Here is an 18,725-nt window from a genome sequence, read left to right on the forward strand (position 1 = left end):
AGGCGGTGATTTGTTTCAGCTTGTAGGCTACAAATGGTTTCTGCCGATTGGCGGCTACTTCAGCCTACAGGCGGCACATTGGTACATTTGCCTTCTCTAGAAATCCATAGTGATACATTCATGAGTGGTTCTTGGGGACAGGCCCGGATCTATCAATTTTGGGCCCCTCTGCAACAAAATCTGTAGGCTAGCAGTATATATTTGCAACGTTAACAAGTCTTAGTGCTAGTTTTTTTCTGCTATGTTGTACAAGATTACTATGCTTTACTGCATGCTTTAAGTTCACCTTTATATTTTTTAAAAAGTAACTACTGAAAGACATTTCATCTCTGCATCCAAAACAATAAAATACTGTTTTAAATTCTTATGATTTTTTTGGCCACACATATCAGGGGCGGATTCAGAATTTTTTATAAAGGGGGTCAAATTTTAACGGCCAGTGCGATACCTCCTACGTAAATAAGTCTCATGGGAGATTGCGCACCACTCATACTCTACCCCCTTCAGAAGGGGCCCTAAATGAGATCGAAATCCTTTCAAATTACACCCCTCCCCAAAATGTTTTAATGGCACAACCCGCATCATGGCTCATATTACTTCAAATTTTCATTTTAAGTCATATTTCTCTAGGCAAACAGGCTGCTCACGTTATCATAAGCTTTGAATATTTGAGATTACAGCATAATAGCAATAGCCCAATAAACGAATCCACTCAATCCTTTGAATTATGATGCACTGAGTAGAAATACGTTACAGAACCAAGCAAAAAAAAAAAAGGTTAACATTGATTCTATGAACTATATATATATATATATTTTTTTTTTGGATCTAAACAATTCAAGTTTAATAATAAGTACAATAAAATTCTTGTCGAAGGGGGCCAGCTGACCCTTTTGACCCTCACCAAAATCCATCTTTGATATCTATGCCACCAAGCAGTTAGGTACCAGGCCAGTGTCCAGGATTTCATAAAGGGAGGGGTTGAAACCTTTTCCCTTTGTAACTTACGTTTACAAAGGAAAACTAACTACGCGTGTTGAATAGTTCATTTTAGTTCGATAACTAGGCTTTTCTTTTCTTTTTTTTTAATACGTTTTTTTTTTTTTTAAATGAAATCTCATTTGTACAGTTGAATATTTTGTAAAAGCACACATATTTCTTTTATGCCACCTCATTTTCCTTCTTTTTTTTTCTTTTGTTTTTCCATCAAATAACATTGAACAGGAATTGAATGAAAATAAAAATTTTATTAAAAAAAATGCTGTTTCGCATAGAAACATTTTTCTACTGTGTGAAACGACTAATTCATCCAACACTAAAGGCGTACAATAAAAAAACAGTAAGCCAAGTAACCATTTTCCCTGCCCCTAAGTTTTTTTTTGGGGGGGGGGAGGAAGGGGGCTACGTCATTGTCTAATATTCTTTTAAATAATTTTCCCCTGCATTCTTACAGCATTCCCGGACTCTCCAACCATTCCATTTTTTCAAGCACTTAGATGCGAAGGTACTTGGGAATCCTACAATTGAGGAAAATATTAATTGTTAAAGTTATGAAATATTAAAGAGGGTGAATACTGTATCAGAGTTTAACTCTAAAACTAATTAAAACTTAAAATAAGTTTTGGAAAATCGTTTAATGATTCATTGATTTTTTTTCAATGGGAGGGGTTTAACCCCTAAAACCCTCCCCTTGGACACGGCTCTGTTAGGTACAGTTGGCTCTCTGTTTGACGACTTTCAAGGGATCACAAAAAATCGTCCTTAAGTAGAAATCGTCCTTAAATAGAATGCTTTTAACACTATAGTGGACCATCTGGGACCGTGAAAAGCCGTCGGTAAACAGAGAGCCAACTGTATTTGTTTGAAGTTTTGAAACTTTTAACCTATTCACATTCATTATCAATTAGTGCTTTATTTTCCAATAGGAATTATGAATGTATTTGCTTTATGTATGGGTTTAAAGCTGCGAAAACATTTAAAATCCAGTCAAACCCTGTTTTTCAAACCCTCGAGGGACCAGCGAAATCATTTCAGTGAGAGAAAATTTTGTTATGCTGATATAAAAAATGTTGACATTGTTCCCATGTAATTCGAGTTGAGGACTATCGAAGTCTTCGCTAAAACGAGATTTTCCATCTAACGGACTCGGCTAAAACAGGATTCGACCATACTTCTAACACCTAGAAAGCAGAAATCAGTACTTATTAAGTAAGATAAATATACTCAAAAGACGCGGACATACAATTTGGAATTTTTTTCAGTCAGATTATTATTGAACCTTTTTACCTGATACAGTCGAACTTTCTTATAACCATAGGTGGCTGGTGTACCCAAAAAAGTGGAAGGGGGGAGGGGCTAAAGGAGGTGTGAGGGAGGGAAGCTAGTTTGGTTAGCAGCGCCCTTAAGGCTAACTTTTTTTTTCTTTTAAAAGTTAGGCAACTGAATTTTTATGTCATTATTGATAAGTGACCTTCTTAAAAAAATTCAAGAACCAGACTCCAAAATGCAGAACAGATAGACAATCTTCCCCCACAGTAGATTTCCTCCTTCCCCCCCAAATCAAAGTTAAATTTTAATTTTCATGCAATAATAACAGAAGAGAAAAAGTATAAAACAACTAAAGATGAAGTCATTTTTTCTTTCTTTAAACATGTGAATAGATCAACATTATCATTTTTTGATTCACCATTAAGTTTGAGCTTAAAAAACAGAAGGGGGGAAAGCAACGCTACTTTTGGAATTGAGGGGGTAGTTGCCCTCTGGGTAGGGGCCCTTGCCCCCTTGTACGAGCTGCCTATGCTCATAACAAGCCCTGACTTAACAAGAAACTGGAAATAACAAATGAACTAGAACTTGGTTGGTGTAAGTTTAAATATATGGAAGCGAAGTTTCCGTCTAGTGAGCAAACCACACTTTAAAGCTAGAAGTATTTATGTGATTCATGAAATTTCTGATTTTTAGTTCAATATATTCTCTGAAGTCAACCAAAAGTTAATGATGAGTTATAAATCTAGAGAATAAATGATGATGGCCCTTTTCTTTATATTGTGGAGTGCATAATCATTTGAAACTTACCTATTTATTGGCGCCAATGCTATCACTTCCAAGATACGCTGAAATTTATGTTAAAGCAAAAGAAAAAAAACCCGAGCTGATGTGTGCATCACATAACTTCCTTTTACTCCAATTTTAATGTCATTTTCTCATTATTGGCAATTTTAATGTGATTCAATAGTTTACTCTCTAAATATCACCACCAGTGGCCAAATTGAAACCAGATTAAAAAAACAAAAAAAATGCCAAATTTTTCGCCAAGTTGGCGACCAAAAGACAGGCGATATATCGCCAAGTGTCCGCCTAATTATAACACCACTTGAGTATACATTGAAATTAACAATGATTTCCCCCCCAAAAGGGGCAAAAGACCCCTTTAGAAACATCCGAATGCAACCAAAAGGGGAAGTGCACAACTAGACCTCACTAGGAGTCTATGTACCAAATTTCAACTTTCTAGGACTTACCGTTCTTGAGTTATGCGACATACATACACACACACATACAGACGTCACGAGAAAAGTCGTTGTAATTAAGTCAGGGAATGTCAAAATGGATATTTCGAGTGTTTATATGTTCTTAGGCACTTATCCGTGTGTGGGCGGGTTGAAAAAAAAACTCAACATTAATTCGGGGGTGAGGAAAATGGAAATTAAGGCCGAATTTTGAGCGAAATTCTTTTCGCGAATACAATACTTCCTTTTTTGTAAAAGGAAGTAAAAAAGCGATGACAGTGGAAATAATGATAAATGTTAAGAATTTCAAGCTGAACTACCCACAACATAATGGCTTCTGATGAGAAAAGTTTGAACTTACGTCGCAGCCAGAAGTGAAAAAATGATGTTTTTGAGGTCACGAATATGTGAATTTTTATCATTTTTTACGAGCACTCGTTGTGACAAACAAGTATATGGCAATCTCTTTGTGCTCATCATAAGCCAGTTCAACAAAAGCACTGGAAAAAAAAAAAACCTCAATGAATGTGTAGACTTAATTTGGTAAAAATATAGCATTTTTTGGTTATCAACTATAAAATCCTTGTACCCATTAAAAATCCTACAAAACTACTTCTATTGCAGCAATCAAGGCCACTGTTACAAAATTTTGATCTCTTTACCCCGTGGCTTATAATTTCGTTCTCTTTTGATGGCGAAGCGGAAGTATTTCGATCTTAGAATGGTTCGAGTAAATGGTTAAGAAGCGAGCGGCAGATTGGTACTGAAATGGTTCTAGAGGTACGCCACACTGAAAACCAATGTACTGGTCCTGAATTAATGTACTGCTGTAGTCAGCAAGACAGGGCAAAGCCCCTGAAGTACATCGCCGAAGGTGGCTAATATATCTAAAGAACGTATATCTAAAAATTTATATTGCTTCACTTTGTAGTTGAAGAAAACACAGATGCTAAATTGATCGATTTTTGCACACAAGTATTTAGCAGTTGAAAAATTTGCACTTGTAACTATCTAATGATTGAAACACAAAATCAACTCCAGTCCCAAAAACAGACAAAACCATAAGAGAATTAAATTACTTTATTTCTAAAGCATTTAAATTGTCAATTTAAAAAGAAAAAAACAATAATATCTAAACAGAATTTAATGAAATAAACATAATGGTCAAAGCCTCTTCAGGCTGAGATTAGGATACCATAGTCCAAAATTATTGCATCCTATTTTAAAGCCAATGTGTCAGTTAAATGTATGTACATCATATTCAATACATCTTTTAAATACAACTTAGTCAATGATGAGGTCACATTTAAATTCTTTTCTTTAGCTTCATAACCTCTTTTGAAAAGTTGACGCAGCTTCTTGAGTTAAGCCTGGACCTCCATAGACCTAAATACCAGCTTATTCAAGAATTTAAAAAATGCTGCTCTTAAGTAATCATACACTATGTTGCAATAAAACTAGAATTGAAGCAAAAGCATGCAGTTCTGGTGGATATCGTCCATTTGAATCTTTTCCCCACTCTTTATAGGGATTATGCCATTGGTCCAGGAAATGAAAGCTAAAAATTAAATGAAAAAGAGAAACTGTTACAAACATGTAATCCTATATAATGGCTTCACACCAGCAGCGATGGTTTGTAAGCCATTAAAGCGGAGGTTCATAAAACAAAAAACTAAATATGAAGACATTTTTTACATATTTAAAAATTGTGTTTCATTTTATTCAGTGAAACTTGGGTAAGTTGAACTTTGATCAACCCAAAATTTTGACAAGTCGATGTGAATATTTGTTCCCATCTTACGGAAAGGAAATTTATGTTATTTACTTAGGATAAGAAAAATTCCGGTGAGTCGAAATATTTGATAAGCCGATTCGAGATTCGATTGTATTTCACCAATGTCAGATTTTCCTTTGCTAACCAAACTCCATAAGTCGATATAGTTTTTTCCCCCCAACTAGTGAGAACAAAAAAAAAAAAAGAAACTGGTGTCAAAACCATCAAAAGGCATCTAGGAAAAAGTTGATTTAATAAATCCTTGATGTATTTACAAAATGAGTGGAATTTTTTAATTCCTTCAATCCCAATGTGAATGAATTGCGGATTTTATATCTACTATATCTACTTAAAAGCAATGTTTGATTAAATTAATAGAATTTAAAAAAAAATCTTTTTTTTTTTTTTTGGGGGGGGGGGGGGGGTAAGAAAAACTTATCTCTCAGCAAAAAAGGTAATTTGTTTTCTAACCTACACAAACTCATGAATTTACATAAATATATTATTCCCTAATTTTGTTAAGTACATATATATAGGCTTGCCAGACCTCCCAGTGTCTCGGCCGGTTTACTTCACATCCCAGCAAAAGATAAATTTGATTAGATGACCAAAAAAGTTGAAAAATAATGAACTAGTATGAAGGATTATTTAGGATAATTACCTTGTCTTTTGTAACATTTAGTTGTAAAATTAATACTGGATTAGCTAGTGAGCATATTTGCAACAAAATTAAAACCAAAAAAAACTTCCTAAAAAAAGTCCTAGTCAATGAAAAGTACCATATATGTATATATATACACAGTTGGCTCTCTGTTTAACGACTTATTTAATGACGGCTTTTCACGGTCCCTGATGGTCCACTGTACTGTTAAAAGCATTCTATTTAAGGACATTTTCTACTTATGGACGATTTTTTGTGGTCCCTTGAAAGTCGTTAAACAGAGAGCCAACTGTATATGTCAATATTCTTCAAATTTTTATTCTTCATTCAAAGTGTTTCTCTTTACTAAAGCAACTTATACATATTGACACGTAAGAAATAAAATGATAAAATTTATCTGCCTATGTCATTTATTATGGTCCCCCCCCCCCATATATAACATGTTTAATACATTATTGTAAAATTTTTTGCTCATATTAGAAATGTAAAGAGTTTCAGCAGTAGTATAATTTTTTTTGTTCAATAGTTCTGTTTTCGTTTTTAACTAGGCGAATTTTTGATAACTCAACTTTTTTTTTTTGCGTTCCCTGCCACTTTGACTTACCAAAGTTTCATTGTACAGTATAAATTAGATTTAACGATACCCAATTTAATGACGCCTTCAATTGAATGATGAATTCCACTGGTCCGGATTTAACTGCACTAAATAGATATGCTCCTTGATTTAGCAATATCCTTGATTTAACGATACCATTTCCTAGTCCCTTGACAGTCGTTAAATCAGGGTTATACTGTACTTATGTTTGAAGGCAAACAAATCAATAACAACTTCATTGCATTTAAGTGTGTAATTTATAACGCTTTTTTTTTTTGATTGAGAGAGTGGTTAGAATGCTTAGTCTATCATCACATTCCCGAGAAAGGATAAGCTGAGATGGAAGTCAATATAAATTATATGAATCACAAAAAAATTGCTCACATTGGCTGGGGGTTGATCATTAAAAGCAAGACCTAACATCTTCCTGATTTCTTCACTAAATCTGGGTTCTTGTTAAATCAGGGCTCCTTATAAGTGAGTTAGAATGTATCATTTATGTTTATGGGATGAAATAACTCAGATGCCCATAACCTAGGAGTAACACTTAGGATGGTTATGCATTATAGACCTTTTGTCTTCAAACAGGGTTGGCAAGTTTTGAAGTTTTTTCAAAGCAAAATATATTTAAAAAAAAAAAAGTTTGGAAGAAATAGGTTTTATTCAAGTGAAAAAAACTTACTTGCTGTAAAATTTTCATAGAAATTGCCATTTCATGGCATAAAGTACATGTATTTTAAAATTAAAACAGTAAACAGTTAAGCACATATAGCTAGAGCTATAAACATTAAATACCAGGGCTGTTTGGTTTAAACCAAGTGGTTTAAAAAAAAAAAAAACATGTGGTTTTTTTTTTTCAAAAATGTTTTTTTTTTCAAGAACTTCATCATTTCCCCCCAAATGCTTTCATAAATTTTACATATTGTTGCGAAGAGTAAAATCTAATTCATTGCAAAGTTACTAGCAAAGCTTTATATAGATAAATTACAGATTTAATAAATGTAGAAACTTATATTTTTTAAGGTAACGCATGTTTGCTAAATAGTTTTCGTTTTTTTTTTTAAATCAATGCAGCTTTCCTATAGGTAAAATAAATATACAAAGCAGTTTTTCTAAAATAGGTAAAAATAGATTTTCTAAAAAGATTTTACTACCTAACTTGCTCGATTTCTTGAAATTCATTGAGTTAGATTATGTACCATTGAAGCAATGCATAGTGTATATACATTTTAATGCTAGAATATTTAAATGACAAGAGAAAAAAAATAACTAAAGAAGTCCAAGAACACTTAGAGTAAGCATAAAATTGCGCTTATACAGTGAAACCTCCGAATAGCGGACAGTCAAGGGACTAGAAGTTTTGTCCGTTATTGGGAGGTGTCCGCTATTAGGAGGAACTACTTAATTTACCTTTTTCAAAATGGGCTGTTGTTCCCTTTGTAGAACACAATCGAAACAATTGCGAAAGGTTTACTACATTTTACGTCAAGTGTAATTAATCTGTTTTTTCTTAATAAAGGTATACTGACAGCACACACTTGTCTTAAAAAGCATTTAATCAATTAAAGTAATCAGTTAAAACAGTTTGACATATCTTTTTTGCATTACCAACGGCGGCGATTCGGCGGAGCAACTCCCCTCCCCCCACACACTTTTTATGGTTAATTTATTTATTTTATCTCGAGTATCACTATTGCATGATTGACAGTTGGCAATTTGACCTTGAATATGGGCAGATCTTTTTCATGTCTAAAAATTAAACAACCCAACGAAACCACGGCGCCATAAAGCCGACTACTACCGGCGCCGGTCTGCTCAATTGCATCTCCCGAAAGCCCCACTTAGAAAAAGCGCCGAGTTTCTTTTTTTTATCTTAACTTTTGAATAGTTATTGTGTACAAAATTCATTAAAATCTTAAGAAAAATGTACGTTAATTGTTAGGCTGACATCAGTTTTCACTTATCTGCTTCAATACTCTCAAAACTAGCCGTTACAAAATTATGACTTTTTTTTTTTCATTTTTTGCTGCCCGCAAAAAGTACCATGCCTTTTAGTTATTTTTTTTCTCTGCCCCCAACTTTTAAGCTCAATCGTTGCCTCTGCCCATTACCACCCTTTTAATTCCAAGAAACAGTGATAAGGAAATGACGGGGGTGGGGGTGGAATATCAGTTGTGGAGGATGAAAAGCTTTTAAGGCAAGCAGTTACTAAGATATTATGTGAAAAGAAAAAAAAAAAAACGGAAGCGCTACGATCGCAAGAAAATTTTTTGTGAAATAGCTGTCCGTTATTCGGAGTGTCCGTTATTCAGAGTGAATTACATGGAATGGCCTATATTGAGGAACTGGGACTTGCAAAAATGTCCGTTAATTAGAGGTGTCCGCTATTCGGGAGTGTCCGTTAAGGGAGGTTTCACTGTACCTGCACACTTTTTGCATCCTCGATAGATGATGCTGTCAGAGCAAGAAAAGAAAATATATAAAATTATGAAAACAGAAAATATTCATGTAACTCGGTGCTCGCATAAAAAAAAAAAAATGTAATGCAAAATTTTCACATTTCAAAGAACTTTTTTAATCCCAAAATAATAAAAGAAGTCTCATGTACTCAGAATGGTGGAAGAATCAACAAACATTAATTTTTATGAGTCTTCATTATTAAAATATGTTTAAAGAGTATTTTCATTTAAGTTTGAGGCTTTAAATTAAAATGATTTTTTTTTCTTTGGTTACATGCATTAAACCAGGAGAAATAATGTCTACAATGAAAAACATAATGATTTTCTTAAAACCTACTTATCCTGTTTCTATAATTGTTGTTACTGATACATTAGGTAAAATCTTTAAACAAAACAAACGTTGATTTTTTTTTTTTTTTTGAAAAAAAAAAAAAACAAAAAAAAGTTTAACTTTTTTTTTTATCAACCTTGTTAAATACACATAATAAATAGGTAGTAACTAAATATATAAGTGGTATAAATAATATAACTCATATAGATTATGGTTGAGGCAAACTTAACCTGGCAGTGTTATATTGCCTATGATTAGGATCTGCGTAACCTTCATTGTATGTTGCCAGATTAAGCTTGCCCGACTATAGCCTACTTTGATTTAAAATAGTGTAACAGACCTTTGATTTGGCACTTGGAGATTTCTTCGCAACATCTGAAAGACTTCTTTGCAGCTTTGTCACTCGTCTTTTAAGTGTTCTCATATCCTCCCTCAAGGACTTCAGTTTTTTATTTTGCACTTCATTTCGTTCCAGAGCAGCTCGATAAAATTTTCGTGCCTTTTCTGGCGAATTCATGTCCTCTATGGTGAAATCTCCCAAATAATGTTGTCTTTTTCTTTTTTCTAAATCTAAAAACAGAAAAAGGAAACAAAAACACACACTTACATATGTATATTGTGTGCATATAAAAGCACTAGCTTTTCCTCATAGTGAGAAATTATGTGTTAGACTGAGTCAAAAGTAATGATTTTACCTTCTTCCATATAAGCATTTCCTTCAGTATCAACTATTTCAGATGAATTTATCCCTTCTGGACCGATTAGGGATTTCCCTCCTCTAACTTCTGTTATGATTGGGAATACTCCTGAACCATTTATTATGGTTGGGAATACTCCTGAACCATTTATTATGGTTGGGAATACTCTTGAACTGTTTGTTATGGTTGGGAATACCCCTTGTGTATCCTTTATTATGATTGGGTATGTTCCTTCTGTTATGATTGGGAATGACTCTTCTGTGACTTCTGTTTTGATAGAAAAATTCCCTCCAGTAACCTCTGTTATGATTGGGGATTCGCTTTCTGTACCATTTGTCATGGGTGGGAACACCCCTTGTGTATCATTTGTTATGATTGGGAATGCTCCTTCTGTGATTATTGGAAATGCTCCTTCTGTAATGATTGGAAATTCTCCTTCTGTAATGATTGGGAATGACTCTTCTGTAACTTCTGTTTTGATTGGGGATTCATCTTCCATAATTTCTGTTTTGATAGTAGATTTTCCTCCTGTAAATTCTGTTTCAATTGGCAATTTCTCTTCTGTAACTTCAATTTTGATTTTAGACTTCCCTTTCTTGTTTCCTTTCTTTGATTGAGCAGGGAAATTAAATATGGTAGGTATAGCATTTGGTTTTAACCATGTAGCTCCAAATTTTAACCTATCAAAACAATCCTCAGAAAAATGCTTCGAACAAATTCGACTATGATCGGAAGCTTTAAAGTTTTTTCGCCCTATTTTACTCTCCCATAATTTCCTTCTTGTTTCATCTTTTGGAAAGCTGCAATAAAGTTACATAGTTTTCAAAATATATATTTACCATTATATTAAAAAATATACATATATAATATGTATACAAGAGCTGTTATAAAAGTACAGTGAAACCTGTGAAGTTGACCACCTGTATAAGTTGACCGCTTTTTTTCAGGCACGGAATTAGCCCTTATCATATAGTTCAACCTCTATAAGTTGACCACCTGTTTAAGTAAAATACTAAAGTAGTGCACTGCAGGAGGTCAACTTACACAGGTTTCACTGCAATACTATACAACCTTTTTTTTTGTGTATGAATACCAGGTGGATATGAATCCAGCTTGCTTGCATGAGCTGAGCTTGAATCTTTGTATGCAAGTGCGAATTTTTTTTTTGTCTATTAATAACGTCAGACACTGGCAAACAGAGTTAGACCAAGTTAGTGTGTAGGGTTCTTGTTGGTTTTTTAATTGCAAGAAATATGATGGAACAACCATAGCAGTGCTACTGCATCAATTTTACCAGAAATTGGGCACCAACCAAGTGGGACAACAACCAATCAGGAAGATGCAGACTACTTTTAGAGACTTTACTTGAAATTAAAAAATACTACGAAGACACTACATCTTACGCCAGTCAATTTTTGCTTGCCCATCACCAACACTATTGACAAATTAGAAAAAATTCACATCTGTGAAAAAAGGTTCAAAGTCAGCTTATGCAAGCAAGTTTGACTCATGTTCATTAGGTTTTCATACAAAAAAAAAGTAAGATGTTTTTCTAACAGCCTTTGTGTTCAAAAAAATGTAATACAAATACCCTTAATTATATTTTACAAAGATTTCAGAATGTGCTTTATTTATTCTAAAAGTTATACAGTCAAACTCGCTTATAACGAGCCATACTTTAACGAGCTACCATTCATAACATACATACCATTTGGAATTCCATACCATTCATAACATACATACCCATACGGAACATACCATTCTCTCATCCTAAATCCCTGTCCCATTCAATGATCTTGACTATTGGATAGGGGAGGATACTTGCCAACCTTTAACATGCATTAGTTGCGATTATTTACGCATTTCGAAATCATATTTCATCAGCCTCTGTAAACTTCTCCCGTTTTGATTTGCTGTGTGATTCTACCGCTTGGATATCACTAATTTTGTTCTTACCATCATTTCAAACTTTTGTCGTATCTCATATTCATAGCAGAGGACTTACCCAACTGCCATTTTGACACACCCTCTAGGGAATTTTCAAGCTAGTTGCAGTCATGTTGAATCAAGCTAGATTATTCATTCCTTCTAAAAATTGATTCAAGATGTTTCAGATGGCAATGGAAGATCGAAATTAGGGCATTCAGATAGTAAAATTATGCAAATGTATGGCAATGTTGTGAGTTACTTAAATTTGGAATTTTTAAATTATTTTAAAACTTTCTTAAAATTTTAGTTGATTCATATCAGTTGATTTAAATGGTAAATATAGAGCGAAGTGACAATCAAACAAATCTGCCAATAAGATAAATATCTTTGTGCTGTAAAGTAAGAAATATTAACAAGGTCAAAAAGCACAAATTGCAGATTACTGCAGACATGTGTTTCGGTATTACAAAGAACGCCTTTTTCAGTGCAAAAAGTAATGAGCTTATGAAGGAAAAGACATCAGACAAAAGGGCGTCAATTCCCTTCCCCCCTTTTGCGCTACATATTTTCTTTGCATGCTCTTTTTTTTTTGGTCTATAATCCAAATTGAGATTATTTGCATAAACAGTTGTTTTCAACCCATAATTTGCGGATAACACCTTATGCCTTAATAGTGTGTATTATACACATGCCGAGCGATGCAATCCCATAAAAACATATTTATTCTAAAAAATACCTTTGTATTTTTGCTCAATATGCTATAATTGTATACTATTGAAGAAATAATGAAAAATGTCACAAAATGACAGCAGATGCTAAAAGATTGCTACAGAGTTACAGCAAAATGCTAAGATTGTGTGTGACATGTGGCACCTAAGAAAAACAAATAAATCTAAGCAACAGCTGAAAGAATTTGTTTTATCATTTTTTAAGAGTAATTCATTAACATTTTAAACATTTTTTTTTCTATTTTAAGATACAGCTCTTACATTTAGTTTTTTTCTGGCCTGAAATTTGCAAAATCTTAAATTTTGCACAACCATTAATCCCAAGCTGTGCGGAGTCACTGTAACTAATTAACAATTTGCACTCATATTTTTACATTATTCTGAAATTTATGTGTTTTAAATTAAATTTGAGCAAATTTTTATAGCATGAGACAAAGGTGTGCATGGACAAGTTTTACTCATGTCCATTTTCAAACATTAGCAAGTATGGGGTGGGAATAAGGAGTGGAGGTATGGTTAACCATTCATTCCCAAGATATTTTTTCACTTCACTTTAGCTAGAGTTTTTCCAATATTGAATTACAGTTTGGTCACCCTATTTGAAATTTGGCTACCATTTTGTGGGGTTTTAGTAGCCATTGGCTACCAATTACAAATTGGAGTTTTGAGTTTACAATGTTAGGGAGCATAACTCGCTTTTACAGGGCCGGATTTAAATTTAACAGGGCTCTAAGCTATTTTCAGGTATGGGGCCCCTTTTGTAGTTTGAACAACGCTTCTCTCGGTGGTGTAAGAGGCAATTTTTTCCCTTTTTTCATGTTTGTGTCTTTCCTCTAATACATACAGCAATACTTTTACTTTTTGTTGATTGTGTTTTAATGTGTTTTTCCCCGATGACCTGTTTGAATTGCCTTTAAAAGGGGGGAATGGCATCAAGAGAGTGACCCAGGACTAAAGTGGAGTGTAGTTAAGATGGGAGTGGAGTATAGAATATTCCCAATTGTCGGGGGTTCGGGGGTTTCTCCCACGGAGGAAATTCAGAAAAATAGATATAACATTCTGATTTTGAAGCCGTATAAAATGTAGTTGGAACTACAAAAATACCAGGGCAGAAATAGGCAAACAAAACTTTTATAAAGTTATATATTTTTTCGAAAATTAAGACAACACAGAACACACAGTAAAATTGTTTTTGATTCGACAAATCAATGACAGCAGTTGACAGATAGAAAGACGTGGGAAGAGAAAAGACAATGCATTGTTACTTGCTCACATTGGCTTTCGGTACAATTATTTTTTAATCACCTCTACACCCACCGACAAATGCAACAGTGAATTAAATATAAAATGATCAATAGTAAAAAATGCTTTAAAATAAATGGTTTGCAGTTTTAGAAACAAGAGAGTACCATACTGTCCATTTGAACAATTCATAATGCATACACTTGATCAGAAATAAAATTAGAGTCCACTTTGCTTAGGATTTTCAATGGCTTATCTAATTATTTTCATGGACTCTAGAACAATTAAAATTTTTCACGCACTTCATTTGCAGTGCCTAATCAAGGAATCAGGGGATCCTAGGCCATATGCTTTCTCGGGGCCCGTGTAGACAGACAAAGCTTACAATTTTAGCCATTGGCGAAAACAGTTTTAGCGATTGGATAAAAAAACTAGCTATTTGGGGGCCCTTTAAAATTGGGGGTTGAAGGCCACGCCCTAGTTGGCCTATTCAATAATCAGGCCATTCATTATTCATCAGGCCATTCATCATTGTTCATTTGTACTTTCCTGCCTCTGATATTTTAGTACTTGATTGTTAATTTTTACAACACAGTTCTAATTTTGTAAAAAAAGCTTTTTTAAATTTAAAAGAAAAAAGAAAAACTATAGATTTCTCATGACAACAACTTTGCTTCAGTTGCAAGTGGGGCAGAAAACAAAAAGGAATCAAGGTAGGTTTTTTTTTTTTCCCATGCTAAACAGATTGCAATATGCAGAAGATGTAAACTAAAAGCAAGCAATAACAAAAGTATTTCCAAAATACTGCATTCGGAATTATATAAATAGCGAGATATGAAACATGTGAGCCACAAAAATTTGTAATATGTTTCAGAAATGTGAGAACCATGGTTTTTACATTTTTGGTGCAGGATAAAGCAAGGAGCTGAACTTGACATATATTGGCATTTCTTCTTCGTACCCCTCTCATTTATGGTTTGTAGCCACAATTTTCCAAATTTTCAAGCACTAGAAAATGAAAGTTATTTTTTCAAGTACTTTTTTTTTTGGGGGGGGGGGGGACGAATCATGCTAATTTCCGGGAGTTTGGGGCCCCTAAGTTATAGCTTGCTTAGCTTGTACCTAAATCCAGGCCTGCTCTTTTAACAAGACCGCCTAAAACGAGCAATATTTTTATGAAATAAGAGATGCCAAAGTCAAAAAGCACAAATTGCAGATTACTTTTGCAGTAATCTGCAATTTATGCTTTTTGAGGTTGTTATTTCTTATTTACTTTTCAACACAAAGGTATTAATTTCATATTTTTGTGATTCATAAAATTTATATCGACTTTTCGCTCTGATTGCCTTTTCACTGAAAAATTCTTTATAATGTTCCGAAGTCAACCGAAATTCAGTGATGAGTCATAAATCCTGAAAATAAGTGATAATGGCTTTTTTTTTTACTTTGTGTAGTAAAGAAGCACTTAAAAATTTTATTCGTATGCATATATATGTGATTGCTCAAAAACAATGACACAAGACATTCAGACAGCTCAAAGCAAATTAACCAACTTCTTTCGTACTGTGCAGAAATTTAAAAAGAAAAGAAGAAAAGCAACTATGATGAATTTTTATGATTTTTTTTCCACAAACTTGCTTTTTATGAGCACTCGGTTATAACAAGCAAATATTTCGGTCCCTTTGCTCCCGCTACAAGCGAATTTGACTGTATTTACTGTAATATTACTTAAATAATATAAAACCAGGGGTGCAAGAGGACTCAAGTAAAATGTTCTGAAGACTGAAATTTTCGGAGGCTTGACTTTGTTTCCCCCTCCCCTGCAAAAACTCTTCAAATATGCATATAAAAATCATTGGAAAAAAAAAAAAAACATTTTGAAGGTTTTTTTTTCTTTTTAATATAATTCTCCAATTTTAGAATGTTGCCAGAACAAAATTTTTCAGAAACAACAACAAAATTTTTTCGGAAATGTCGAATCACAAACACCTCTGCATTAAACTTATTTACAGAGCTCTTTTTAAGGCATATGAGCAAAACGAACCAACTTCCTCCCTTTTAATTTATAAAAAGTAACTTAGCTAATTTAATAATGATAGCTGAATTCAGGAGAGCCCAACTCCCCCCCCCCCAAGGACAAGGGCGCAACCCCCTCAATATCATAGAGCCCCCCCCCCCTAAAAAAGGAGAAAAATATCCCTCAAAACAAACCCTCCTAAAAATTTCAATGCACAGTCTGCGCCATGACCCCTAGGTGGGCAACACTGGTTGAATTAATGTACATCAAAACTATTCAACTAAACCACTATCCACCTGGAATCGACTTTTACACTAAACTGGAAAATAACCGTGCAGAACTTTACCCTGAAAATTTTCTGAATTGAAGTCTTACAAATGTAGTCGATCTTCAATGCCGTTAAAGTTGGTCAGAATAGTGTCGGGGCAAATCTGAGGAGAAAATTCAAATGAATGTTTCAATAACGTTAAAACTTGAAACTTTAAGCAGTTTTGATGAAGGTAAAGAAACAAGGTTATCCTTACAAATATTTTTCAAAAAACGTAAGTTTGTTATCTTTGGAAACGTTAAAGGAAATCTTCTCGGGGGAAATTTTCCAAAGTTAAAGTTTTAAAAGCACAATTTTAGCCTATCTTTGTTTATTCTGGATGTAAAACTAAAGGAAAAGCTTCAGCGGCCCTCTCCGAAAGGTTTTCGGGATTGAGGTCCAAAAAATGCATTTCAGGATATCTTTGATGACGTTAGAAGAATTTCCAGAATTCATTGCTAGAACTTAATTTGATATTGAAGTTTTAAAAGCGATAAATAGCTTTCTAGTTCCATTTTTAGCAATAAGACTGACTAAAACTACCCAAGATAGTAGGAACTAAAGTATCTACTTTACAGATGGAATGATATTGCCCTTCCGATGGCAGATTTTTCTTTGCACCCAAATGCAGAACAACAAGGAATCATTTTATCTTAAAACAATAACTTTCTTATGTTTCTCCAAAGTACTTGCCTATCATGTGAAAAAAGAAAGTTTCATGTTGATGTATGAAAGGATGACCTTAAACTTTCTCTACAGTAATGTTTACTCTGTGGTTGTCCCTATTTGGCCCTAATAGTACCAATGTAAAAAATTTCAAATAATAAAGACAACTCAATTTAAGATTCAACTGCATGAAAACAATTGATTACTCTATCATGCTACAAGTGAGATTGAATTTGTACACATAAAACAGTCAATGGTTGTTTGACGGCCTCAACCGGTCGACCGGTGACTAACCAGTGTTCTATGAGATCTACAGGTTAACTGGTTGCTACCAATGTTGTTCTATGAGCCTCACCGGTTGACCTGAAGAAAAGCTGGTTGATTCAACCATGTGACATTTTTGATCATTTATAAGTATTTTTTACCTGTGTGTTATTCATCTGCGCCACGAACTGGTGATCAACCGAAAGCGTTTGATGAAGCATTGGTTGGTGAGCAACCGGTTAGTAACCGCTGATGTCATTTAACTGTCACGTGATCAATCGATTGGTCGAGGTCGTGGAGCGTAAGCAATGAGATTATAGATAACAACCATAGACTAATAATAAGAGTAGACCGAGCTATGGCAACCCTTTTGCTGCTCATAAACCAAACCATGTGACTGGTGGATATCCTAGCAACAGCGGGCGTTAATCGTAGCAGACGATCAACGCCAGCGCGAAATAAAATAAATAGAATTGATGGAACACGGAAGAATGATCTTTTTATGGAGTCCGATTTGTAAATTTGTTATTCTAAGTTGTAAATATTTTGTTAATATAGTGAGTTTTTCGTTTAGATAGTATTGTGCATTTTCTTTAGTCAATTTCAATAACTCTCTAAGCAATAAAAGATGCAAGCGACCAAGAAGAATCAGCAAACGGTAAGATTTTTACCTAGAGTTTCAATTTAAGATACCGATTAGTACATTTTTGCGTTAACGCGAAACGTTTACGCCATTTCGTTCACGCCAACGCTGACAGCTCCAAATGAAATAAAAGTTACCGAAAACTGATCAAAAACTATTACTAATGTCAAAATAATGCATAACTAAAAGAAAAACAGTTCAATCTCTGCACCTGGAAGTTTTTTTTAATGAGAACACATTGTCTTAAAATACATGTCGAGTGCCAAACTATAGATAATGCTGCCATCTAGCAACCATGCTGCCAAAGTCTTCGCCAAGCCCTTTCACTAGTCACATGATACATCTATGAACCAATTTTCTTCATCAGCAAGAATGAGAAAGCTCGGTCTACTCTTATTATTAGTCTATGATAACAACACATAAACTCAGTTGAATCTACTAACTAAGGAAAACAAAATACTTCTCGCCAAAAAAGTGAAAGCTGTTCAGTTCCATTTTTAGCAATAAAATAAGTAAAATTGGAAATAAATGAAGTATAATGAAATTGTATACTTACTAATGGAAAGTTGTTCGTCCTCCTTTCGCAGATCTTTCTTTACATTCAGATACACAACAATGTGAAACCATTTTTATAAAAAAAAAAGTAGCTTTGTTGGGTAAAAAAACAGGCACTAATGCAGAATTTGAAATTTTATAAAGTGATTGATTTGCAGATGACAAAAACCAGTTTCAAGAGTTCCTTTTAAACCTCCAAAATGGATGGTTGAAAATGCGAGTCACATTTTAGAATGCACAATAAAATGATCTTAAAGCCATTTTAAGAAAATACGGCTTTAAGTTAGGGCCCAGAGTAACTTCAGCCTTAAATTTAACTGTAACAAAACACCATGATGAATAGCTAA

At 33.9% G+C, this 18,725-nt stretch overlaps 2 protein-coding genes across 2 annotated transcripts in view; both read right to left on the bottom strand.

The window, feature by feature from the left end:
* LOC129225317 (arginine--tRNA ligase, cytoplasmic-like) overlaps window positions 1-18,725 on the bottom strand; it is a 59,298-nt gene that overhangs the window by 39,736 nt on the left and 837 nt on the right. The gene's annotated exons all lie outside the window — the stretch shown is intronic.
* On the bottom strand, window positions 4,681-18,456 carry LOC129225318 (uncharacterized). The gene is made up of 4 exons (XM_054859910.1): window positions 18,380-18,456; window positions 10,025-10,827; window positions 9,670-9,899; window positions 4,681-5,067 (listed from the first exon to the last, which is right to left on the bottom strand). Exons 1-4 carry the CDS (start codon window positions 18,448-18,450, stop codon window positions 5,041-5,043), a joined length of 1,131 nt encoding a protein of 376 aa, XP_054715885.1. The 5' UTR covers window positions 18,451-18,456; the 3' UTR covers window positions 4,681-5,040.

This window comes from Uloborus diversus, chromosome 6 (genome assembly GCF_026930045.1).
Source record: "Uloborus diversus isolate 005 chromosome 6, Udiv.v.3.1, whole genome shotgun sequence".
NCBI lineage: Eukaryota > Metazoa > Arthropoda > Arachnida > Araneae > Uloboridae > Uloborus > Uloborus diversus.